General features: G+C 64.9%; 4 protein-coding genes across 4 annotated transcripts in view; 1 reads left to right on the forward strand and 3 right to left on the reverse strand.

Moving 5' to 3' along the window:
• The window catches only part of CHLRE_02g095060v5 (uncharacterized protein), a 9,736-nt gene extending 1,597 nt beyond the window's left edge, over nt 1–8,139 (reverse strand). Inside the window, exons 1-9 of the mRNA XM_043059532.1 lie at nt 7,880–8,139; nt 3,436–3,503; nt 2,872–3,057; nt 2,412–2,588; nt 2,069–2,139; nt 1,805–1,883; nt 1,408–1,632; nt 961–1,195; nt 39–762 (exon numbers count right to left, since the gene is read on the reverse strand). Coding sequence (XP_042927164.1) covers nt 39–762; nt 961–1,195; nt 1,408–1,632; nt 1,805–1,883; nt 2,069–2,139; nt 2,412–2,588; nt 2,872–3,048 — 1,688 coding nt within the window. The 5' untranslated portion in view covers nt 3,049–3,057; nt 3,436–3,503; nt 7,880–8,139. The remainder of the gene's footprint in view (nt 1–38; nt 763–960; nt 1,196–1,407; nt 1,633–1,804; nt 1,884–2,068; nt 2,140–2,411; nt 2,589–2,871; nt 3,058–3,435; nt 3,504–7,879) is intronic.
• Nucleotides 8,140–8,185: 46 nt separating this feature from the next.
• Nucleotides 8,186–10,709, reverse strand: CHLRE_02g095061v5 (uncharacterized protein). The gene is made up of 5 exons (XM_043059533.1): nt 10,410–10,709; nt 10,033–10,108; nt 9,673–9,877; nt 8,921–9,085; nt 8,186–8,750 (listed from the first exon to the last, which is right to left on the reverse strand). The coding sequence occupies exons 1-5, from the start codon at nt 10,520–10,522 to the stop codon at nt 8,659–8,661; spliced, it is 651 nt and encodes a 216-aa protein (XP_042927165.1). The 5' UTR covers nt 10,523–10,709; the 3' UTR covers nt 8,186–8,658.
• Nucleotides 10,710–13,279: 2,570 nt separating this feature from the next.
• CHLRE_02g095062v5 (uncharacterized protein) lies at nt 13,280–17,211 on the forward strand. Its single transcript, XM_043059534.1, has 2 exons — nt 13,280–15,445; nt 15,731–17,211. Exons 1-2 carry the CDS (start codon nt 13,370–13,372, stop codon nt 16,382–16,384), a joined length of 2,730 nt encoding a protein of 909 aa, XP_042927166.1. The 5' UTR covers nt 13,280–13,369; the 3' UTR covers nt 16,385–17,211.
• Nucleotides 17,212–17,324: 113 nt separating this feature from the next.
• Nucleotides 17,325–23,939, reverse strand: CHLRE_02g095063v5 (uncharacterized protein). Its single transcript, XM_043059535.1, has 9 exons — nt 23,773–23,939; nt 23,584–23,651; nt 23,018–23,203; nt 22,559–22,735; nt 22,225–22,295; nt 21,961–22,039; nt 21,542–21,766; nt 21,085–21,316; nt 17,325–20,871 (listed from the first exon to the last, which is right to left on the reverse strand). Exons 3-9 carry the CDS (start codon nt 23,192–23,194, stop codon nt 18,236–18,238), a joined length of 3,597 nt encoding a protein of 1,198 aa, XP_042927167.1. The 5' UTR covers nt 23,195–23,203; nt 23,584–23,651; nt 23,773–23,939; the 3' UTR covers nt 17,325–18,235.
• Nucleotides 23,940–23,977: the final 38 nt, after the last annotated feature.

Below are 23,977 nucleotides of genomic sequence, written 5' to 3' on the forward strand. Positions count from 1 at the left end.
CCACCACCGCCGCCGCCACGTCCACCCGCCTGACGTACCTGCACCGTAGGTACCCCTCGCGGTACGCCAGCTTCACGCTGTCTGCCAGCTTGTCCACCAGGCCTACGACCACGGCCGCCAGACTGCCCTGCTCGTGGCGGCTGCGGCCCAGGAGCGGCTGCCGGACGCTGAACAGCCCCGCGATGCAGCGGGCGTTCATCAGCCTCAAGCACACCTCCTCCAGCAGGTTGCAGATGGACATCTCGTCGATCCACGACTCGGGCGCGTGCTGCTGCTGCTGCTGCTGTTGCTGCTGTTGCTGCTGTACCGTTTGCAGCTTCTCCCGCGCCTCCACCTGCGCTGCCCCAGCTGCCGCCTCCAGCACCTCCGTTGGCGCGGCCGCGGCCGCCTCCAGAGCGGCCGCCGAGGTGGTATGCGCAGCCGCCGCCGCCCCGCCACGTGAGAGCCACGGGAAGGTCACCAGGCCGAGCGGCCAGCACAGCACATTGAGCAGCATCACCACGAACTTGCAGCCCGGCTCGTCCGCGGCCTCCGGGTCGCCCAGCCCCAGCAGCTCTAGCAGCTCCACGCTGCCCGCCAGCTCCACGCCCAGCACAGCCAGCGGCGCCTCGTTCAGGGTGAGGTCATCGCCCTTGAGCAGCGGCAGCCGCAGAGCCTTGGCGCGCGCGTAAAGGGAGGTGTACTCCGTCCAGGCGGGGCCGATGGACGCCGGGTGGTTGCGCACCACCGCGGGGTTGAGCACGGTGGAGAGCAGCAGCTCGCCTGCAGGTAGAACGTGATGAGAAGAGGAGTCGTGAGGGAAACGACATGCAGCGTGATGCCAGCAGCACACAGGCCAGACTTATGACCGTGCAAGGCGACCCTCCATCGGCAACACGTGTGCACTGCCGCGCCTCTCCCTCTCCACGTGCTCCCGCCAGCCCTCGCTGCCCTACCTCACGCCCTCTGCTCCCGACTCACCGAGAGCCATGCCGGCCATCTGCGGCGCCGACTCCGCAGTGTTGCCCAGGTGGCTGGTGTTGATGAGGCTCAGCACCGGCTGGGGACCGGTGAGGGGGGTCCTGGTCCTCATCATACCCCTGTTGAGGTTCGCACACTCGTTGACGAGGCGGCTGATGCTGCGGTCCTCCAGCTGCACCACCAGCCCCACCACCTTGCCGCCGCGGATGACCGGGGTGAGCTGCACGTCCTCCGACTGCAGGGCGGGGGCGGGCCAGTGGTAACTGGGCGGGCTGGTGATTGCAGAGGTATTGCGCACAGGCACTGCGCACTGCATCATAGCACTGCCTACGGACCATGCATCACGGTACCAGGACGGTAGCAGCACCATTGCTCAACATGCCCCGCCTTGACCTTAAACCCTGGCATCAGCTTCCCGAAACCCTAGCTCCCTTCACACCCTCACACCTTCATGTCCTTCAGGCCTCCGCTCAGGATGCCGCTGTCCCACACGACCTGGCCGGCCACCAGCACCGACACGGCCGCCCGGGTGCCCCAGTACGTCATGCCGGGCGGCAGACCCGGGGCGCCCTGCCAGTGTGCTGGGCCGCCCTTGCGTGCGGCCGCGTCCACGAAGTGCTCTGCCGCACGCTCCATGAAGCCGCCTAGGGTCAGGCCAGCGCGGGGGCTCAGCTGGCGGAGGGCGGGGCGGCGGAGGGAAAGAGGCGGCGTATAAGCGGTAAGGTCAGGGGGCGCGGAGGGCGCATGCAAGCACGCGCCTACAGCCATCACTGCTGTACTTTCAGCCTCCACTGCCGTGCCTACAGCCATCACCGGCCAAACTTGCGCGCGAGAGCACACGCACCTCCGTAACCGCGACTGTGTTGTAGCTAACATGGCGGTAATCAACCGCCTTCATCGGCGTGACGGTCATGTGCCACAGCCTGTGGGTGCGGCGGGGGTGTGAGGCACACGGGCAGTGCCAACAATGAAACAAGGCGAGGCGGCAGATGCTTGCAGGCTGCGTAAACATGCGGTGCAGTGCGCGCATGCAACCACCCGTGGCCGCAGAGGGTCACAGGCCACATGCAGCCACAAGACCAACAAGCACAGCACCAGGGTGACTCACGGATTCACGAAGAGCATTGGCGGCAGGTACGACGACGACAGCGCACGCGGCATCAGCGCCGGCAGCAGGTTCTGCATGGGAAGCAGGGGTGACGCAGGGGCCATAATGTTTACATACAACAACTGAAGGGTGCGTCACAACGTACGGCATAGCCTAACTGCATTGCTGGTGAAGTCTGGGGGCGATACCGCAATGCATCTTGCATGGGCGTGCGGCACGTGCACAGCAGCAGCGGCTTACGGCAATGCCCAAAGACCGGACCTCCCTGGAACCACCGCGCTGCCCTGAACCCATGCTCGCCCTTGGACACGCGTTCCCCCCTGCCACGCCCAACCACACGCACCTGCATCGCTGCCGCGTCCCCGACAAAAACGTTGTGGACGAGCCTGAGCGCCGCCGCCGCCTTATCCAGATCTTGGCCCACCGCCTCCCCGGCGTCTCGTATCGGGGGCCGCGGCGGCAGCACCAGGCCCTCGACCTCGCGGCGCGTCACCGCCACCGCAGCCACGGCCCTCTTGACCTGTAAGGAGCAGCGGGCGGGTGGAGGGGGCGGCAAGTGACGGCACTACGGAGGAAGATGGCAAGCGGGAACACGCTCCCCTGCATACCCCTTTGGCCGGCCGACCGTCGGCCGTGGCAGTTACTTCCGCAATGACCCACATGAGCTCCTGTGCCATAGCCCCCTGCGCCAGCTCCCCGCCCAACCCCAACCCCCTCAACATCATGTGACTGCCGCTTCCTCTTCGCACACGCGCAATGTTCCCCTCCACCCCCAGCCTTAGCTTCCCCGCTCCCCCACTCACGTCTTCGTCCAGGTCGTGGTCAAACCGCTGCTGCCTAATCAGCGTCTCGACAGCCCAGTCGCCAAGAGGCGCAACGGCCCCCACCGCCGCTTCTAGGAGGGAGGCCTCGGGCACAGGCGGCGGAGGCGGAGGCGGAGGTGGAGGCGGCGCGCCATGACCCACGGGGTCGTGTTCCATGTGGAACCCCTGTGCGGCGGCGCAAACGGCGGCAGTAACAACAGCAGAGTTGCAGTCGGCAGCAAGCAGTCAGGCGGCAGGGCGTTGTGAGGGGCGGCGCAAAGCTAGGAAACGGCAAGGGACCCACCAAGGCCAGTGTGTAGCCGCTAGTGCACATGCATGCCGCCGCCCCACACCCGCGCCCCTGCCTGCCGCCCGCCGCCGACTGCCCCCATAACCCACCGCCCACCGCCTGCCCCGTCTGGATTTGGGGAAAGTTACGCAACCGCGCATAACGCCGCGTCCTGCACCGCCGCCACCTAAAGCCCCAACACGCCCAGGCCGGCCCCATCATGAGCCCCCTCCATTGCCACTACAAGCACCACCCTCCGCGCCGCGAGCCCCCACCTGGATGCAGCAGCTAGGTACCGAGCCGCCTTGCGCTCACGCCTGGCTGGGGCCGCGTGTCGGAGGCTCTGCAGATAGGGAGAGGAAACATGGTGATAATCATAGGTACCAGCAGCAACCAAAGGACTCGGACGCGAAGCTAGCAGTTTCGAGACTAGGCCAGTTGGCGGCGGCGGTGGATTAACTTGCCTGGCACGCGGAAGCAGCACATCGGCATGACAAAGCAGCTCAGTGTCTACTTCTTAACAACGTTTGGAGTGTCAAGAGAGGCGCCGACGCGCCATTAGCAGCCCTGACGCGCCAACCCGCATTGGCGCGCCATCGCCGCACTGAGCACTTGCGTGTGTGCTGCTGTGCGTGATGTGTTGCAATCACAAAATGCAGCTATCGTAAATAAATGCAGGCTCGCGCGGCCCCTTATTGCCGGGAGTGTGACCCATGGGTAACCTTGGCCCACCCGACACGCGACCCCAGCCCGCGTCCGAACTACTCCAGACATGACGGGATGCTGACGCATCCCCCCGGAGCAATTTGGAGGGGGGCGGGAGGTTCAGGCAGCTTGGACGGCGCTTGGGGAGGTGGGGGGTGTGGGGGTGTGTGTGGGGGTGGGTTTGGGTATTTCCTTGGCTGGCACAGGTTGCGCCTGGGCACGTGGGAGCGCTCTCGACGGCCAGGTACGGACCGCAGGCAGTGGGGAGGGCGCGCGGTGTTGTGGGCCCGTCGTTCTGAGCGCGGGTGCCCATGGGGTGGAAGGGTGGAAAGGGGAAGGCGTGTGCAGGCGCGGAAGTGCTCGGAATGCGCGCCGAGCGACCTTAACGCGCTGCAATAGATATCTTCGCATTCCGTGCGACCCAGCGGCAGCTTCACGCAGCCGCGGGGCAGACCTCGGCGCGGGAAATGCTAAAAATGCCGACTCGGTGAACCACGCTGCCTGAGCCCGCTGAGCAGCCTAAACGTGTCTACCAATGTCTCGACACCGAGCGGCGCTGGGCTGGAGGCCGGGCGCGCAGCTCGGCACGAGGCAGGTTCTGGCAATTTGCCGAGCATCGTTGCCAAACTCGCTCTCCCGATCGCCCGGCGCCCCGCTGATGCGATTGTATATCAGTAAATGATATGTTGAATTCATATTATGCACATATCGGCGCGGGCTCGCGCCGGAGTGCGCGCGGGACAGCTCGCAACGTTTCAATTTCGCGAAACCGTCGTGACCTGTTTTCTCCGCGCGCGGCCGGCGCCGCGCCCCCATTTTTGATATCGTGCATATCTAGTATGCGAGCGTTACAACACTGCATATCACCGCCGGCCGCGCGGCCGCGGCGAGCGGAAGGGCGAGCGCCTCCGGGATTGTGCCGTATACGCACGCACAGACAGACAGACGCACAGTTTTGGAGGCGACACATTCCTCCGCAACATGACGGGATGCTGACGCATCCCCCCGGAGCAATTTGGAGGGGGGGGGAGGAGGTGGGAGCGGCTTGGACGGCGCTTGGGGAGGGTGGGGGTGCAGGGGCGTGTGTGGGGGTGGATTTGGGCATTTCCTTGGCTGGCACGGGCTGCCGCCGGACGCCTGGGAGCGCTGTCGAGGGCCAGGCACGGAACGCAAGCAGCGGGGAGGGCGTGCGGTGTTGTGGGTCCGCCGTTCTGAGCGCGGGTGCCCATGGGGTGGAAGGGTGGAAAGGGGAAGGCGTGTGTAGGCGCGGAAGTGCTCGGAGTGCGCGCCGAGTGACCTTAACGCGCTGCAACTGATATCTTCGCAACACTTGCGACCCAGCGGCAGCTTCACGCGGCTGCGGGGCAGACCTCGGCGCGGGAAATGCTAAAAATGCCGACGCGGCGAACCGTGCCGCCCGAGCCCGCTGACCGGCCCAAACGCTTCTATCAATGTCTCGACATGAAGCGGCGCTGGGTTGGAGGCCGGGCGTGCAGCTCAGCGCGAGGTAGCTTCTGGAAATTTGTCGAGCATCGTTCCCAAACTCGCTCTCCCGATCGTCCGGCGCCCCGCTGATGCGATTGTATATCAGTAAATGATACGTCGAATTCACATTATGCACATATCGGTGCGGACTCGCGCCGCGTACCGCGTGGGACCGCTCGCAACATTTTTATGTCGCGAAACCGTCGCGACCTGATTTCTCCGCGCGCGGCCGGCGCCGCGCCCCCATTTTTGATATCGTGCATATCTAGTATGCGACTGCTACAACACTGCATATCACCGCCGGCCGCGCGGCTGTGGCGAGCGGAAGGGCGAGCGCCCTCGGGATTGTGCCGTATACGCACGCACGGACGGACAGTTTTGGAGGCGACACATTCCTCCGCAATCTGCAGATTGCTCCGGGAACATGACGGGATGCTGACGCATCCCCCCGGAGCAATTTGGAGGGGGGGGGGGAGGTTGAGGCAGCTTGGACGGCGCTTGGGGAGGGTGGGGGTGCAAGGGCGTGTGTGGGGGTGGGTTTGGGCATTTCCTTGGCTGGCACGGGCTGCCGCCGGACGCCTGGGAGCGCTGTCGAGGGCCAGGCACGGAACGCAGGCAGTGGGGAGGGCGTGCGGTGTTGTGGGTCCGCCGTTCTGAGCGCGGGTGCCCATGGGGTGGAAGGGTGGAAAGGCGAACGCGTGTGCAAGTGCGGAAGTGCTCGGAGTGCGCGCCGACCGACCTTAACGCGCTGCAACTGATATCTTCGCATTACGTGCGACTCAGCGGCAGCTTCGTGCGGTCGCGGCGCAGACCTCGGCGCGGGAGATGCTAAAAATGCCGACGCGGCGAACTATGCCGTCCGAGCCCGCTGAGCGGCCCAAACGCTTCTATCAATGTCTCGACACAGAGCGGCGCTGGGCTGGAGGCCGGGCGAGCAGCCTGGCGCGAGGCAGCTTCTGGAAATTTGCCGAGCATCGTTCCCAAATTCGCTCTCCCGATCGCCCGGCGCCCCGCTGATGCGATTGTATATCAGTAAATGATATGTTGAATTCATATTATGCACATATCGGCGCGAGCTCGCGCCGGAGTGCGCGCGGGACCGCTCGCAACGTTTTTATGCTCGCGAAACCGTCGCGACCTTTTTTCTCCGCGCGCGCCCGGCGCCGCGCCCCCATTTTTGATATCATGCATATCTAGTATGCGAGTGCTACAACACTGCATATCACCGGCGGCCGCGCGGCCGCGGCGAGCGGAAGGGCGAGCGCCCTCGGGATTGTGCCGTATACGCACGCACGGACGGACAGTTTTGGAGGCGACACATTCCTCCGCAATCTGCAGATTGCTCCGGGAATTTGGAGGGGGGGGGGGGAGGTTGAGGCAGCTTGGACGGCGCTTGGGGAGGGTGGGGGTGCAAGGGCGTGTGTGGGGGTGGGTTTGGGCATTTCCTTGGCTGGCACGGGCTGCCGCCGGACGCCTGGGAGCGCTGTCGAGGGCCAGGCACGGAACGCAGGCAGTGGGGAGGGCGTGCGGTGTTGTGGGTCCGCCGTTCTGAGCGCGGGTGCCCATGGGGTGGAAGGGTGGAAAGGCGAACGCGTGTGCAAGTGCGGAAGTGCTCGGAGTGCGCGCCGACCGACCTTAACGCGCTGCAACTGATATCTTCGCATTACGTGCGACTCAGCGGCAGCTTCGTGCGGTCGCGGCGCAGACCTCGGCGCGGGAGATGCTAAAAATGCCGACGCGGCGAACTATGCCGTCCGAGCCCGCTGAGCGGCCCAAACGCTTCTATCAATGTCTCGACACAGAGCGGCGCTGGGCTGGAGGCCGGGCGAGCAGCCTGGCGCGAGGCAGCTTCTGGAAATTTGCCGAGCATCGTTCCCAAATTCGCTCTCCCGATCGCCCGGCGCCCCGCTGATGCGATTGTATATCAGTAAATGATATGTTGAATTCATATTATGCACATATCGGCGCGAGCTCGCGCCGGAGTGCGCGCGGGACCGCTCGCAACGTTTTTATGCTCGCGAAACCGTCGCGACCTTTTTTCTCCGCGCGCGCCCGGCGCCGCGCCCCCATTTTTGATATCATGCATATCTAGTATGCGAGTGCTACAACACTGCATATCACCGGCGGCCGCGCGGCCGCGGCGAGCGGAAGGGCGAGCGCCCTCGGGATTGTGCCGTATACGCACGCACGGACGGACAGTTTTGGAGGCGACACATTCCTCCGCAATCTGCAGATTGCTCCGGGAATTTGGAGGGGGGGGGAGGAGGTGGGAGCGGCTTGGACGGCGCTTGGGGAGGGTGGGGGTGCAGGGGCGTGTGTGGGGGTGGATTTGGGCATTTCCTTGGCTGGCACGGGCTGCCGCCGGACGCCTGGGAGCGCTGTCGAGGGCCAGGCACGGAACGCAAGCAGCGGGGAGGGCGTGCGGTGTTGTGGGTCCGCCGTTCTGAGCGCGGGTGCCCATGGGGTGGAAGGGTGGAAAGGGGAAGGCGTGTGTAGGCGCGGAAGTGCTCGGAGTGCGCGCCGAGTGACCTTAACGCGCTGCAACTGATATCTTCGCAACACTTGCGACCCAGCGGCAGCTTCACGCGGCTGCGGGGCAGACCTCGGCGCGGGAAATGCTAAAAATGCCGACGCGGCGAACCGTGCCGCCCGAGCCCGCTGACCGGCCCAAACGCTTCTATCAATGTCTCGACATGAAGCGGCGCTGGGTTGGAGGCCGGGCGTGCAGCTCAGCGCGAGGTAGCTTCTGGCAATTTGTCGAGCATCGTTCCCAAACTCGCTCTCCCGATCGTCCGGCGCCCCGCTGATGCGATTGTATATCAGTAAATGATACGTCGAATTCACATTATGCACATATCGGTGCGGACTCGCGCCGCGTACCGCGTGGGACCGCTCGCAACATTTTTATGTCGCGAAACCGTCGCGACCTGATTTCTCCGCGCGCGGCCGGCGCCGCGCCCCCATTTTTGATATCGTGCATATCTAGTATGCGACTGCTACAACACTGCATATCACCGCCGGCCGCGCGGCTGTGGCGAGCGGAAGGGCGAGCGCCCTCGGGATTGTGCCGTATACGCACGCACGGACGGACAGTTTTGGAGGCGACACATTCCTCCGCAATCTGCAGATTGCTCCGGGAATCTGCAGATTGCTCCGGGAACCCTTGCTTGCAGCCCCACGCTGGCGGCTTGCGGCACGCACCCACCAAAGCCAGCAGCATCCCATCCACCTAGCCAGCAACCAGTGGCACATCACATCGGCGCGTGACCATTGATCTGCTTGTGCAGCTGACTGCGTGTGCCACGCACCTACCCGTCATGGCGGCGTGTGCTGGCAGCCCTTGCAGCCTCTGTCCAAGCTATGCGCCATGGCCCATTGCAGGCGGCGCGGTGCTGGGCGCCTGCGTGGGAGTGTGGAGTGCGAGTGGGGGAGTTGAGGGCGAGGCATGGATTGGTCAGGCATGCACATATGAGCGTGACTGTTGTGCGCAATATAAGTCATCAGTTGCCGGGAGAACCCAACCCGACCGCCCCGCCCCGCCCTGCCCTGCCCCGCCCCGCCCCGCCCTACCCGGCGGCGCTCGGTCCACGCACGTGCGCACCCCCTGCACGCACACGCCGCAGCTGACTGCGCAGTAGCCGCCAATGACTGCCGCGTGCGGGTCGGGCGGGGCGCGGATGGCGCCACTGCCGCACTGGCCCTGAGCCGCCACCTGGGAGCAGCCCAGCACAGAGCCTGTGGGCGAAGGCATGGCTGTGAGGCTGTGACCGTGCAAGGCATGAAAGCAGGCTCGGCTCTCCATGTTCTTGCCTTGTACGGGAGCAAGGTCCAGACCCAAATCAGATCCAGATTTATAGGGTTTGCGTTGGCTCGCCTCACTCGTGAAGCCCTTCTCTTCCCCTGCTCTTGCCTATCCCCACGGCCCCATACCATTTGGCCAGAGCCACTCGCTCCACCATGTGCATCACCTTCATGTGCTTCAGCGTGTGCTCCCGCATACCGCACTTTCTACCCTTGCGCACCCCCCGTGCCAATGCCGCAAGCAATACCGTATTTTCCTCCTTCCCTTCCTTGGACTCGATAGGCCCCGTGCCAATGTCCTCTGGCACTCGTGACACCGCCCAAACCCTCGTTCCCTTGTCCTATACTGCTGCCTGTCTTCACGCCAATGCGACCGCTTGCCTGCCTTCCCTCCCTTTCTCCTAGCTCCACAGTGCGTTTAGCTACTATCATGTGTGCTCAACGTCACCTCACGCCCATATAACCCTCTCCTGCCTGCCTTCCCTCCCTTCCCTCACTTCTTAGCTCGCCCCTGTCCTCACCCGGCGGCGCGACGTCGGTGCAGAAGGGGTCCATCCAGCTGTTGTAGGCGGCGGGTGGCGAGTCGGAGACGTCGGTTGCGGGGTCGGCGGCCAGGGGGCAGAACCGCGCGCCGGGGGACAGCGGGTTGGGCGGGTAGGAGGTGCCGGTGGAGGGGTTGGGGGCGGAGGGGGTGCCGGACACCCAGGGGCAGGCGGAGTAGGGGTCCTGGCGGGAGGGCGGAGAGACAGAAGGTGTTGACCGTGCGTGGTGAGTAGGTACTTAGAACTGCGTGGGTTGGAGAAGGCGATGCGGCGGCTTGTTACCCGGGGTGCTGCCTTGCTCACGTCATCGCATGTCCCGCTCCCTTCACTCCCCCTCACCCGCCCCATCAGCCGGTAATCCCCCGCACCCGGGTCCGCCATCTTGATGTACAGGTGCTTGCCGCTGAACCAGTACCTGGCCAGGAGGGGGCGGGGGAGGGGCGGGGGAGGTGAGGTGAGGTGGAGGCAGAAGAGGCAGGGGCGGGCCGGACTGCGGCTGCCTTTCCCCGTGTGAACTTCCTGGCACAGCGGAAATGGGGCGGTCGCCGCAAGCTGCATTGCTGCAGGCGCGAAGGTACACATTCCGCGGCCCCAGCTGCACCTGGCCGCTAGCTCGGTGGAGCAGAAAGGCTAGCGACGCCGGCAGCGCCACCACTCTCAGTGCACACACGCACGCAGCAAGACCCAAGCGGACAGCGCCAGACCACCCATCGCACCTTTTGTAAGCTGCCCGGTGTCCTGCCCATGTTTGATGAGCTAGAAAGTGGAAACGCTCCTCCCTTGCGTCCGCGCCAATTGGAATCAACGAATGCGTGAAGCCCCTGTGCATTCAAAACGCTCTCAAGATACATAGTTGAAGCTTTTGTGGCAGCGAATAGCGACTTCAAGTTACAACTTGCGATACATTTCTGCGAGTCCAAACAGCGACTTGGGCGCCCAGGCTCCTATAAGGCTGTTGCTGTTAAGGTGAGCTAGCCACGTGATTTGGTGCGCACGCTGCTTGCTTGCTGTTGAAGTGTTAAACTTATGCTTTTGGACACAGTCAAAAAGCCGGTTTGAGGACGCCAATGGGGAGCGAGTACGACTGCCCAGAGCGTGGGTGTTGCGTGAGAGCTAGCTTGTCTGGGCTTCATATTAAGATCATTACTTAGGCAACGTGTGCGTTGTATCAGGCCTAGCGGTTCTCAATGGGACAAACTTTGTTTGGCCCGAGAGCAGAGGCGCGCGTGCCTGAGGCTTCTGAAGTAGAGATTTACTTGGCCACGCTTGGGCGTAGTGAGGCCTAGCGGTTCCCAGTGGGACAAGTCTCGTCTGGCCCCAGGGCAGAGGCGCTCGGCGGCGCTCTTCGTTTTCAATCCAGCAATGTGATCGGCGAGGACCGCGGTTTTGAAACGGAGCGAGTGGATGGAGCTAGCGATAACGGTAATATCACGCAGCTTCGAGCTGGACCTCACCAGTTCCATGACGATTACAGGCATGACGACACCCGAACCCTCACCAAGCCACCGACGCGGACTGTCGGTTTGTTTAGTGACGTTTGTGGGGACTGTGTACAGACTGTTAGACGGGGATTGGCTGTGGACCATGTCCTGCACCTGCCCGCGCTGCCCACTAGCTTCCTTCCTCAGGGTTACAGAGGCGGTGACACACGTTACGGTCCCCTGCCAGCCCGGGGTATCGGGGCGTTTGGGCACTCACGTAACGAGCCTCCCTCCTCGGGGCCTGCCTGGCGGGGGGCAGAGGCGTGGGCTGCCACGTGACGGCATAGGTGGGCACCTAGGTGGGAGGGTGATGAGTGCAGTAGCTACCATGCGCACGCGCGGTCGCGGTGGCTTGGTCCTAGGAGGGATACCGGGGCCTCCCCTTCTCGGGGCGGAGAGACGTTGGGCCTCGTTACGGTCCCCCCTCCTCGGGGTTAAGGGGGCGCTGATGCACGTTACGGTCCGCTGATGCACGTTACGGTCCCCTGTCCCGGGGTTATGGGACGTGTTGCACCTACGTGAGTGGCTCCCTTCCTCGGGGTGGCAGAGGCGCTGATGCACGTTACGGTCACCGCTAACTGTGCCGCTCCAAGCACCCTCGACGCAGGGACAGGATGTACGTCCGGGGACCAGCGGCGGAAAGGCGTCGCCGCCGACCATGACGTGCTTGGGGGGTTGGGCTTCGCCCGGGCTGGGCGGTGCCCGGGCTTGGTGATGGACGGCATCGACGCCATTGTGGGCAGGGGTAGGGGCAGCGCGCAGCAAATGGGGTCAGTGGGAGGCGCTGCCGGACTCGCTATGGGAGAGGCATTGTGTGCAGCAGGCGCCGTGCATGTGTCTGATACGTGCCGTACGCATGCAGTAGTAGGGGCCACCGCGGGTGGCCGGACGTGTTGTGGGGGGTGTGGCCTCTGCATGCGCCGGTTGCGGGCTGCAGAACGCGCCGCCCGACAGGCTCGGGCGGCGGCGGCACTTCCCCCAATCATTGTTGGCACCCTCCCGGTGCGGCAGAATTGTAGGTGTGGCTCATTTCTTTTGGCTGGAGTTCGTGCGTGGAAGGAGACCGGTGACCAGGGTGTAACACGGCGGCGCGGGGTTGAGCAGGTATAGATGTGTGGGGTGCACTTGCAACGGACAAGGACAGAGGACAATGCAAATGACCCGATCGGGCAGTGAAGTCCCGCGGGGTTGCAAGCAACATGGCAGGCGTGGGAGCGGTCCATTGCGGCATTAAATTATGCTTTTGGACACAGTCAGAAAGCCGGTTTGAGGACGCCAATGGGGAGCGAGTACGACTGCCCAGAGCGTGGGTGTTGCGTGAGAGCTAGCTTGTCTGGGCTTCATATTAAGATCATTACTTAGGCAACGTGTGCGTTGTATCAGGCCTAGCGGTTCTCAATGGGACAAACTTTGTTTGGCCCGAGAGCAGAGGCGCGCGTGCCTGAGGCTTCTGAAGTAGAGATTTACTTGGCCACGCTTGGGCGTAGTGAGGCCTAGCGGTTCCCAGTGGGACAAGTCTCGTCTGGCCCCAGGGCAGAGGCGCTCGGCGGCGCTCTTCGTTTTCCCGCCCACCCTCCCTGCGAAGAGCGCGTATCGGAGTGAAGAGGATTCCCACCGGGGGGTGTGGCCTCTGCATGCGCCGGTTGCGGGCTGCAGAACGCGCCGCCCGACAGGCTCGGGCGGCGGCGGCACTTCCCCCAATCATTGTTGGCACCCTCCCGGTGCGGCAGAATTGTAGGTGTGGCTCATTTCTTTTGGCTGGAGTTCGTGCGTGGAAGGAGACCGGTGACCAGGGTGTAACACGGCGGCGCGGGGTTGAGCAGGTATAGATGTGTGGGGTGCACTTGCAACGGACAAGGACAGAGGACAATGCAAATGACCCGATCGGGCAGTGAAGTCCCGCGGGGTTGCAAGCAACATGGCAGGCGTGGGAGCGGTCCATTGCGGCATTAAAATCGACGCGGGGGAGGCGTACGGATGGATTTGGAGGTGGATTTGGGGGTTGCAAACTTCTTGCCAGATCCGTCGACCGAACAGCTCTATGCGTTGGGCTGGTACTATACAATCGGCCTGCAACTTACAAGCCCTCAGCTTCAATCCCATGGCTGGCAGCTCATAGACTCGTTGCTCGCCCCCCCCTCTTGTCTTCCGATACCAGCAGAACGAGCGACTACCTTGTTCTTCAGGGAGCCGTCATGGGCGACTTTGCGACTGACGGGAGCGGGCTGAATTTGGAAGACGTGTTGCGACAGGTGGACCACAATGCCAAGCGCGTCTTTTTCGCTGCGCTTGGAGGCTCGCTTGCCGCCCTCCGCCTCGCCAGCCATGCATTTCGGGACGTCGTGGACAGCAACCTGGAGCACGTGTCTTTCCGGATGTCGCTACGCGTTGTGGCGTGGTTGCGCCAGTCGCAGCAACCCTCTCTACTGGCGCGATTCACGTCGTGCAGGGGACTGAAAATAATTGTATATGATAACGAATCGGAGCATGAGAGGCGTCGCGCTGGCGAGCAGCAGCAGCAGCAGCCGACCACGGCGCAACTGATGGCCATGTGCGTGCGCAACGTGGACGCGACCGTTCTGGGCAACATATCCCGCCTGTGGCTCTGCAGCAGCAGCATGGGTCTGGCGGAATTTGTGAAGTGCGTGGCTGCGCTGCACCTGCCCAACGTGCGCGTGCTGGGGCAGTCAGGTTCTGAGCGCGACGTGAGTGATGTGGCGTCGCCCACCAGGCTCGCAGCCCTCACAGCCCTCCGCGCCGCGCTACCGCGGCTGGAGGAGCTGCGGCTGCCGCACACTGGTTGGCTGACCGGGATCGAGGCGTTCAGCGGCAGTAGCCTCACCTCCGTGTGCACGACCAGCGGCGGCCTCGTCAGCATGAAGCACGTGCGCAGCCTGCAGCAGCTGAAGCAACTAAAGCAGCTGGAGCTTTGCCACAGCGCAGACGGGTATGCAAAACCGCCCCGGGATCGTGAAGATAACAACTTCTGGGTGGCGCTGACCGGCAACCGCCCGCGCCCTCGTGAGGTGAACCCCCGCGAGGTGCGGGCTGGTGACGCGGACAGTGAGGCGGCGCTGGAGGGGCTCAGTGGGGCCGGGACGGAGCAGCTGCGGGCCGTGCGGCAGCTGCTGACGTCGCCGCCGCCTGCGCTCCAGCGCCTGGTGCTGAACACTCAGCCCGGAAGCACGCTTCAAGGCATCCGGGCCTGGGTGAAAGCAGCCATCCATTTTGAGGCGGGGCAGGGGCAGTCGCCGAAGGTGGAGGTGGACGGCTGCAATGCACCCGGCCTCAACTACCTCGCTGCCGTGCTGCTGCCATGGCTGGCGGAGCGTGGTCAGCAGAGTGTGCCACTGTTGGGGCTGCGCACATTCTGGGACACCACTTGTTTACTCAGCTCCTACCTGGGGTCCCAGACGCCGCTGGCTCGGCTGCTGCAGCTGTGCGGCAGGATGGAGCTGGAGGAGGTGCGATTGTGCTCGGGCTATGGAACCATGGGCCCAGCAGCGTGCGCCCAGGCGGCAGCAGCGCTGCCTGTGGTGGTGCAGACATTCCGCTGGCCCAAGCATGTGGTGTTCAGCACGGTGAATATGCCCCACCACCACTTTGACCCCAAGGACGGCGTGATGTGCCGGCTGGCTGTCAACGGCGCGGCTGCAGAGGCGGAGGACATGGGCGAGGGTGGGGGCGGTGGCAGCATCGGCGGTGCAGCAGCCGCGGCATCGGCCGGAGGCGCGTTTGCGGACGTGACGGCAGAGGATGTCCTGGGCAGGGCGACGGAGCTGATGTGGCGCAGTGCGGCGACGGCGGACGTCAAGCCGGCCCTGCTGGCGGGACTGACTCCGCCCGGGGCCTCCCGGCATTGGCCCAAGCAGCTGCACGTGCTGCTGCGCGGCACGGTTATCAAGCAGAAGCTGCAGGGCAGTGCCGGCGGTGGTGCCTGCGACAAGGCGGCTCAGCGGCAGCTGCCGCAGGGCAGTGCCAGCGGTGGTGCCCGTGGCAAGGCGGCTCAGCGGCAGGGCAGTGCCAGCGGTGGCAATGGCAGCGGCGGTGGCGGTGTGGCGGCGCTGCAGGCGTGGCTGAAAGGCCTGCAGCAACAGAAGCAGCACAGCGGCTTTGACTTTCAGTACGCCCAGGACAGGTCCACCGTGGTTGTGCAGTGTCATACGGCGGCGGCTACACTGCGCCTGGCGCGCGCTGCCGACGCGGTCGGTGGCAACCTGAAGGTGCTTGTGCTCTGCGGCCACGCAAGCTGGGCCAGCTACATTGACAAGGTGGGCGTCGCAGCGGCTCTTGGGAAGGCAGGAAGGGAAGCTGGCGGCGGCACGCAGCAGCAAACATTTGACTTGTACTTTGCGTTTAGGAACAGGCACTCATCGTGTGCATAATGCCTAATGTCTGTGCGGTTATATGACACTGATAGCGTTAGCCTCATACATGCATTCCATGCCTGCGGCAGTCCGTCCCCATTCAAAGGGAGCTCCTGCAACCCCTTCTTTCAGCCCCCGTGCCCTGTGATGACGCATACTCCGCACTTCGCTTTTTGCTTCTGGCTGCAGATGGTGCAGGAGCTGTGGGACAGCCGGTACGGCGGTGCGGCCGGCACGCACGCTGGCGGCGGCGGTGGACGCGGCAGTGGTGGCGGTGGAGACATTGCTGCCGCCCCAAGCACTGGCGGCAGTGGTGGCGGTGGAGACAGTGCCGCCGCCGCGAGCGCTGGCGGCAGTGGAGGTGGCAGTAGAGGCGGCGGCGGTGGCCTTCGTGGTGGCAGTGTCGGCAGCAGGGTACCTGGCTCCGGCAGTGGCTCCAGCGGCAGCAGGGTCATTGGGGGCGGCCGTGCAGCTGCCTCTAGCACTGGCGGCGGCGGTGGCCTTCGTGGCGGCAGCGTCGGCAGCAGGGTACCTGGCTCCGGCAGTGGCTCCGGCGGCAGCAGGGTCATTGGGGGCGGCCGCGCAGCTGCCTCCAGCACTGGCGGCGGCGAAGAGAGTGGGTGCGGCGGCAGTGGTGACGGAGCTGGCGGCGGTGCCATGCCGCCGAGCGCTGAGCCATTGGAGGCGAAGGCGGCGGCGCTGGTGCGGCTCGTGGCGATCGGGCATAAGGCCAAGGCATCGATCAAGCAGTCGCATCAGGACTCATACGGGGACGAGCAGATTCTGGCAAAATGGGCAGATGCTGGCAGAAGCGGATCCCCCGCTCCACGGTGGCGCGGATGAGCCGTGATATGTGTGTGTGTTCGTGTGTGTGTGTGTGCGTGTGTGTGTGTGTGTGTGTGTGTGCGTGCGTGTGTGTGTGTGTGTCGTACGACGTATGGCGCAAGGCGCGCAGCCACGTGCGACATGGGCGCATGCACTTGTGGGCACATCTGGCAGCGGCTATGCGTGGGATAGATGATCGGCGCGGCGCACGTGTGCATGATGACGGATGGGCGTGAAGAGCCGCGACAGGCGGTTGGGCAGCCAGGTGGGCGGCATGCAGAGCGACTGGGACTCGGCAGGCGCAATGGTTGACTTGGAGAATCGGGGACTTGTGCCCACGGAAAACCGTGCTGCTGGCAGCTTTGGCACTGGGAGGCATGTGTGGCCCAGCGGTACCCATGAAGGTATCCAGGCACGGGCCCAGGCGCGTCTAGTTCGCTTGTGGTCAGGTGGACAAGTGGCCAAGACGGAGAGCTGCACGTACGGCAGACTAGTATGTAGCTGTGTCAGGGGTTGTATGCGACACATGATGGTAAACGATGATGCCCGCGTGCGCTAATAAGGGAAGGAGCACGTGAAGGAGGTGTGTGCAGCTACGGGCCTGGCGTGTGCGGCGCAGGTAAACGATGGTGGATTTATGGGCGCATGGGCGGGGGGGGGGTTAGAAATTGAAGTTAGCCGGCACTGGTGTGGTGATGACTTGGCGTTGCGGCCACGTACACGAGAGTGAGCCGGGAGGCGGCGGCATGCAGTTACGGGTATTCAAGTCACCGCTGGAATGGGCGCTTTGCTCGGCCACCGTCTGCGTGCTGCTGCTTGTGGGCTGCGACCCTTGTGGATAATCGTTGTGTGTGTGATTTTCTCGTGCCCTGCACAGAACCCTCGCCAGCCTCGGTCTCGCGCCTTCGGCAAGGGCACCGCAACCAGCAAGGGAGCAGCCTGCCTCGACAGCATACCGGTGCATACGGTTTTACAGTAGGGTGACTCCCGCACCTGCCAGCAGCAACAAAAACAAACAGCCCATTGCAGCTTTGCTCCTGCTCCTGCAGACAAAATGATGGCTCTTGAACAACCCGACGCACTACGAATCTGGTCCAGGGTGTGTCTAAAGAGATCTTTCACAGAACTACACGTCCAAATTCATCACAGCAGCACCGTAGTGCTTCGTAGTCCGCACCCGCCGCACAAAGCTGGCCTTGCCTTGCGTGCCTTCGTTTACCACGACACACTCAACGCCGGCCGTACAGCTCGTCCAGCGGGCAGCTGCAAAGATAACAACTGATGAGCTAGAGTCAGCTAGCCTCTGCCGCTCGTAGAAACGGATGGGGGCACGAGTCTGCCCGCTGCATCCCACGCATTCGCGTCTGCACGGCAAAACGAATTGGATTGACTGCAAACACAGCTAGCAAGCGCACCCGATGCACTACTTGCTATTTGCATCCGTGGCGGCACGTTGCTGCCGCCACCGATCCGAGGTCAAGGAAGCAGTGGCAAGGTGCCCGTGCCTTGGCACCCCGCTCGCACCCCTGCTCCCCTAAACCACCTACCCACTGCCTACTGATGAGTAGCACACTGTAGTGCGACGAACACGTTGTCTGCCCGCTGCCTGCCGCTCGTGTGAGTGTGCACCTCTCCTAAATGCATGTTTGCACACCGTGCTTAAACCTATATATAGCTAGCTGCTAGCCCGTTGGGCTTGTTGCTAGTTCAGCCGCTGCAGGCGACGCTCCTCTGCGGCCACTAATGCTGCGGTCACGGAAGCAGTGGCAGGAAACCCGTGAGACATAACGCCGCCGTCCTCGCCGTGCCATGATGCCCGGCATCCCCACCAGCTCTGCTTCCCCCCAGCTGCCGCCGCTGGTGCGGCATCTACGGCACCTCATTAAGTCGCCGCCGGCGTGGCCGTTGTTGCTCCCCGCCCTCCTCCTCTTGCTCCTCCGGCTGCGGTGGGAAGTGCGGTTGGGGCTGCAGTTGCGCCTGCTCCTGCGGTGGCGGCTGCGGTTGTGATTCCGGTGGCAGCAGGAGGTCCAGGAGTGCCTCCTCGTCCTGTTTGGACAGCGGCGGTGGCAACCACTGCTGCGCTGCATGGGCAGCGGACCGCAGGCGCCCCAAAGCCGCTTGCCGGAGTGCATCCGGCATCAGCACCTGTTGGCAGTCCTGGAGGACCTCCTCAAGCGTTGAGGCGCTGGCCGCGGCGCCGGCGCTGTCGCAGGTGCCTGCGGCTCCGACGCCGCTGCTGCTGCTGCTGCTGCTGGCGTCGCCAGAGCCTGCCGCGGGCAACTCGGACGCCACAGGGATGTGGGGTGCCGCGAGCTGCCGCTGCAGCTCCTGCATGAAGCGACCCATCTGCAGCTCGGAGGCACCGGGCGCGGCCGCCGACCCTGCCTCTGCCGCCGCGGTAGGCGGCTCGCTGTAGCCCGGCATCACGACACTCGCCGGAAGTTCACAGCCCGCCGGCACCTGCGGCTGCTGCTGCGCGGGTCCTGTGCCCACCAGCTCCTGCTGCAGCTCGGCTGTGCGCCGCTGACCCTCCTCTGCCCAAGCGTTGCAGGCGGCGACGGCGAGGGGCAGGTTGCTCCGCATGAACACCATGAGCTGACGCTGCTGCTTGTAGTCGAGCTGCCACCACAGGTCCGGCTCTACAGCCGCCTGAAGCAGCCCGCACAGCCGCCGTGCCAGGACTGGGTCAGAGGCGCCTCGCATCAGGCCGTGCTGCAGGCGGGCAGTCTCCTCCTTCACCGACACTGACACCGGCAGGGCCGCAGCGCTGCTGGCAGTGGCGCCGCTGGCGACCGGTCCGCTCAACAAGCCCCACAATGCGTCCAAACTGCTCGCCTGCGGCTGTGTGAGCAGCCGCTTGCCGACGAGCCGCGGGTACATGTCGGGACTGGGCATGCGTGCACGCACGTCCCACGCACCGGCCTGGGCACCGAGTGACGCGAGCAGCGGCAGGCCCCCGGCACCGCCACCACTGCCGCCGGCATCACTGCCGCCGCCACCAAGGCCGCCGTGCGAGCTGGCACCGGCCGGAGGAGCGCGCTGCCGCTTGCGGCTGCGCTGTGTAGTGGCCACCACCGCGCCTGCTGTGCCGTTGCCGCCATCAGCATCCGCTGCCGCACCTGCTGCAGCTGCGGCTGTCGCAGGCTCCCGGTCTGCGCCGGGGCGGGGCGACACGAGCTGCCTCAGCATCTCGCTGATCTGCGCCCGCCCGCACTGCATGCCCATCTCGAGCGTCGCAAGCAAGGCCATCGCGGCGTGCTGCTCCTCGCGCGCGGTACCGGCCGGGTCGCTGGCGGCGGTGCCCACCTGCTGCTGCGGGGCAGGTGCCGCCGCGTCAGCCACCGCCGCTGCTTGGGCAGCGACCGCCACGCTGGCTGCCTGCTGCGCCCTCGCGACGTCCATGCCGCCGATGATGCGCGGCAGCAGCGGCACCACCTCGCCCTTGTTCAGCCGGTGCTGGAGGTCGAGCAGCAGCAGTACCAGCGACTTCGCAGTGCCCACGGCGCGCGCCTGCACCTCCCGCACCCGCGCGTCCACCACCTGCCGGGCCGCCGCCCAGGATCCAAGCTGTTCCTGCTTTACGATGAGCAGCGCCCGCAGGCTGGCCACCAGCCCGGTCTGCTTCTCCACGGCCTCCAGCCACACCTCCAGCACCAGCATGAAGAGCTGCAGCAGCAGCTGGGCCACCAAGGTGGCGCCAGTGGGGTCGGCAGCGTCGGTAGTGGTGGCGGCGGCGGCTTTGCCGAAGCGCGCCGCCGCCACCGCCGCCGCCACGTCCACCCGCCTGACGTACCTGCACCGTAGGTACCCCTCGTCGTACGCCAGCTCCACGCCGTCTGCCAGCTTGTCCACCAGGCCTACGACCAAGGCCGCCAGACTGCCCTGCTCGTGGCGGCTGCGGCCCAGGAGCGGCTGCAGGACGCTGAACAGTCCCGCGATGCGGCGGGCGTTCATCAGCCTCAAGCACAACTCCTTCAGATTGCAGATGGACATCTCGTCGATCCACGACTCGGGCGCGTGCTGCTGCTGCTGCTGCTGCTGATGCGTTTGTTGCCGCTTCTCCCGCGCCTCCGCCAGGGCAGCGTCAGCTGCCGCCTCCAGCGCCTTGGTTGCCGCGGCCGCCAACGCCTCCACCGCCGAGGTGGTCTGCGCAGCGCCTGCAGCCGCCGCCACCCCGCCGCGTGAGAGCCGCGGGAAGTTCACCAGGCCCAGCGGCCAGCACAGCACATTGAGCAGCACCACCACGAACTTGCAGCCCGGCTCGTCCGCGGCCTCCGGGTCGCCCAGCCCCAGCAGCTCTAGCAGCTCCACGCTGCCCGCCAGCTCCACGCCCAGCACAGCCAGCGGCGCCTCGTTCAGGGTGAGGTCATCGCCCTTGAGCAGCGGCAGCCGCAGAGCCTTGGCGCGCGCGTAAAGGGAGGTGTACTCCGTCCAGGCGGGGCCGATGGACGCCGGGTGGTTGCGCACCACCGCGGGGTTGAGCACGGTGGAGAGCAGCAGCTCGCCTGCAGGTAGAACGTGATGAGAAGAGGAGTCGTGAGGGAAAGGACATGCAGCGTAATGCCAGCAGCACACAGGCCGGTCTTATCACCGTGCAAGGCGCCGGCCCTCCATCCACAACGCGCATCCTCACGCGTGTGCACTGCCGCGCCTCTCCCTCTCCACGTGCTCCCGCCAGCCCTTGCTGCCCTACCTCACGCCCTCTGCTCCCGACTCACCGAGAGCCATGCCGGCCATCTGCGGCGCCGACTCCGCAGTGTTGCCCAGGTGGCTGGTGTTGATGAGGCTCAGCACCGGCTGGGGACCGGTGAGGGGGGGCCAGGCCATCCTCAGAACCCTCTGGTTCGTACGCCCGTTGAAGAGGCGGCTGATGCTGCGGTCCTCCAGCTGCACCACCAGCCCCACCACCTTGCCGCCGCGGACGACCGGAGTGAGCTGCACGTCCTCCGACTGCAGGGCGGGGGCGGGCGGACAGGGCGGGCCAGTGGTAACAGGGTGGGCCGGTGATAGCGGGGGTATTGCGCACAGGCACTGCGCACTGCATCACAGCACTGCCTAAGGACCATGCATCACGGTAACAGGACGGTAGCAGCACCATTGCTCAACATGCCCCGCCTTTACCTAAAACCCTGGCACCAGCTTCCCGAAACCCTAGCTCCCTTCACACCCTCACACCTTTATGTCCTTCAGGCGTCCGCTCAGGATGCCGCTGTCCCACACGACCTGGCCGGCCACCAGCACCGACACGGCCGCCCGGGTGCCCCAGTACGTCATGCCGGGCGGCAGACCCGGGGCGCCCTGCCAGTGTGCTGGGCCGCCCTTGCGTGCGGCCGCGTCCACGAAGTGCTCTGCCGCACGCTCCATGAAGCCGCCTAGGGTCAGGCCAGCGCGGGGGCTCAGCTGGCGGAGGCGGGGTGGCGGAGGGAAAGAGGCGGCGTGTAAGCGGTAAGGTCAGGGGGCGCGAAGGGCGCATGCAAGCACGCGCCTACAGCCACCACTGCTGTGCCAACAGCCATCACTGCTGTGCTTTCAGCCTCCACTGCCGTGCCTACAGCCACCACCGGCCAGACTTGCGCACGAGAGCACACACGCACCTCCGCAACCGCGACTGTGTTGTAGCTAACACGGCCGTGATCAACCGCCTCCATCGGCGTGACGGTCATGTGCCACAGCCTGTGGGTGCGGCGGGGGTGTGAGGCACACGGGCAGTGCCAACAATTGAACAAGGCGAGGCGGCAGATGCTTGCAGGCTGCGTAAAAGTGCTGTGCAGTGCACGCATGCAGCCACTCGTGACGGCAGAGGGTCACAGGCCACATGCAGCCACAAGACCAACAAGCACAGCACCAGGGTGACTCACGGATTCACGAAGAGCATTGGCGGCAGGTACGACGACGACAGCGCACGCGGCATCAGCGCCGGCAGCAGGTTCTGCATGGGAGGGGTGAAGCAGGGGCCAGAATCTTTATAAAGAACAACTGAAGGGTGCGTCACAACGTACGGCATAGCCTGATTGCTGGTGAAGTCTGGGGGCGATACCGCAATGCATCTTGCATGGGCGTGCGGCACGTGCACAGCAGCAGCGGCTTACGGCAATGCCCAAAGACCGGACCTCCCTGGAACCACCGCGCTGCCCTGAACCCATGCTCGCCCTTGGACACGCGTTCCCCCCTGCCACGCCCAACCACACGCACCTGCATCGCTGCCGCGTCCCCGACAAAAACGTTGTGAACCAGCCTGAGCGCCGCCGCCGCCTTGTCTCGCTCTTGGCCCACCGCCTCCCCGGCGTCCCGTATCGGGGGCCGCGGCGGCAGCACCAGGCCCTCGACTTCGCGGCGCGTCACCACCACCGCAGCCACGGCCCTCTTGACCTGCAAGGAGCAGCGGGCGGGTGGAGGGGGCGGCAAGTGACGGCACTAGGGAGGAAGATGGCAAGCGGGAACACGCTCCCCTGCATACCCCTTTGGCCGGCCGACCGTCGGCCGTGGCATTTACTTCCGCAATGACCCACATGAGCTCCTGTGCCATAGCCCCCTGCGCCAGCTCCCTTCCCAATCCCAACCCCTCAACTTCATGTGACTGCCGCTTCCTCTTCGCACACGCGCAATGTTCCCCTCCACCCCCAGCCTTAGCTTCCCCGCTCCCCCACTCACGTCTTCGTCCAGGTCGTGGTCAAACCGCTGCTGCCTAATCAGCGTCTCGACAGCCCAGTCGCCAAGAGGCGCAACGGCCCCCACCGCCGCTTCTAGGAGGGAGGCCTCGGGCACAGGCGGCGGAGGCGGAGGCGGAGGTGGAGGCGGCGCGCCATGACCCACGGGGTCGTGTTCCATGTGGAACCCCTGTGCGGCGGCGCCAACGGCGGCAGTAACAACAGCAGAGTTGCAGTCGGCAGCAAGCAGTCAGGCGGCAGGGCGTTGTGAGGGGCGGCGCAAAGCTAGGAAACGGCAAGGGACCCACCAAGGCCAGTGTGTAGCCGCTAGTGCACATGCATGCCGCCGCCCCACACCCGCGCCCCTGCCTGCCGCCCGCCGCCGACTGCCCCCATAACCCACCGCCCACCGCCTCCCCCGTCTGGATTTGGGGAAAGCTACGCAACCGCGCATAACGCCGCGTCCTGCACCGCCGCCACCTAACGCCCCTAACACGCCCAGGCCGGCCCCCATCATGAGCCCCCTCCATTGCCACTACAAGCACCACCCTCCGCGCCGCGAGCCCCCACCTGGATGCAGCAGCTAGGTACCGAGCCGCCTTGCGCTCACGCCTGGCTGGGGCCGCGTGTCGGAGGCTCTGCAGATAGGGAGAGGAAACATGGTGATAATCATAGGTACCAGCAGCAACCAAAGGACTCGGACGCGAAGCTAGCAGTTTCGAGAGAAGGCCAGTTGGCGGCGGCGGTGGATTAACTTGCCTGGCACGCGGAAGCAGCACATCGGCATGACAAAGTTGCTCAGTGTCTACTTCTTAACAACGTTTGGAGTGTCAAGGGAGGCGCCGACGCGCCATTAGCAGCCTGACGCGCCAACCCGCATTGGCGCGCCATCGCCGCACTGAGCACTTGCGTGTGTGCTGCTGTGCGTGATGTCTTGCAATCACAAAATGCAGCTATCGTAAAT

The sequence above is a fragment of the Chlamydomonas reinhardtii genome, chromosome 2, assembly GCF_000002595.2.
Source record: "Chlamydomonas reinhardtii strain CC-503 cw92 mt+ chromosome 2, whole genome shotgun sequence".
In the NCBI taxonomy this organism is placed as follows: domain Eukaryota; kingdom Viridiplantae; phylum Chlorophyta; class Chlorophyceae; order Chlamydomonadales; family Chlamydomonadaceae; genus Chlamydomonas; species Chlamydomonas reinhardtii.

What these genes read in the sequence shown, in the direction of transcription:
- CHLRE_02g095061v5 (XM_043059533.1), bottom strand. Translation starts at nt 10,522, where the DNA reads ATGCACAGGGGCTTCACGCATTCGTTGATTCCAATTGGCGCGGACGCA. An exon ending in CACCGGGCAGCTTACAAAAG is followed by an intron (nt 10,109 to 10,409) that starts GTGCGATGGGTG and finishes CCTCCTGGCCAG; the next exon opens with GTACTGGTTCAGCGGCAAGC. An exon ending in CGTGGACCGAGCGCCGCCGG is followed by an intron (nt 8,751 to 8,920) that starts GTAGGGCGGGGC and finishes ACTCCCACGCAG; the next exon opens with GCGCCCAGCACCGCGCCGCC.
- CHLRE_02g095062v5 (XM_043059534.1), top strand. Translation starts at nt 13,370, where the DNA reads ATGGGCGACTTTGCGACTGACGGGAGCGGGCTGAATTTGGAAGACGTG. An exon ending in GGGCCAGCTACATTGACAAG is followed by an intron (nt 15,446 to 15,730) that starts GTGGGCGTCGCA and finishes TTCTGGCTGCAG; the next exon opens with ATGGTGCAGGAGCTGTGGGA.
- CHLRE_02g095063v5 (XM_043059535.1), bottom strand. Translation starts at nt 23,194, where the DNA reads ATGGAACACGACCCCGTGGGTCATGGCGCGCCGCCTCCACCTCCGCCT. An exon ending in CCAATGCTCTTCGTGAATCC is followed by an intron (nt 22,040 to 22,224) that starts GTGAGTCACCCT and finishes CCGCACCCACAG; the next exon opens with GCTGTGGCACATGACCGTCA. An exon ending in GACGCCTGAAGGACATAAAG is followed by an intron (nt 21,317 to 21,541) that starts GTGTGAGGGTGT and finishes CCCGCCCTGCAG; the next exon opens with TCGGAGGACGTGCAGCTCAC.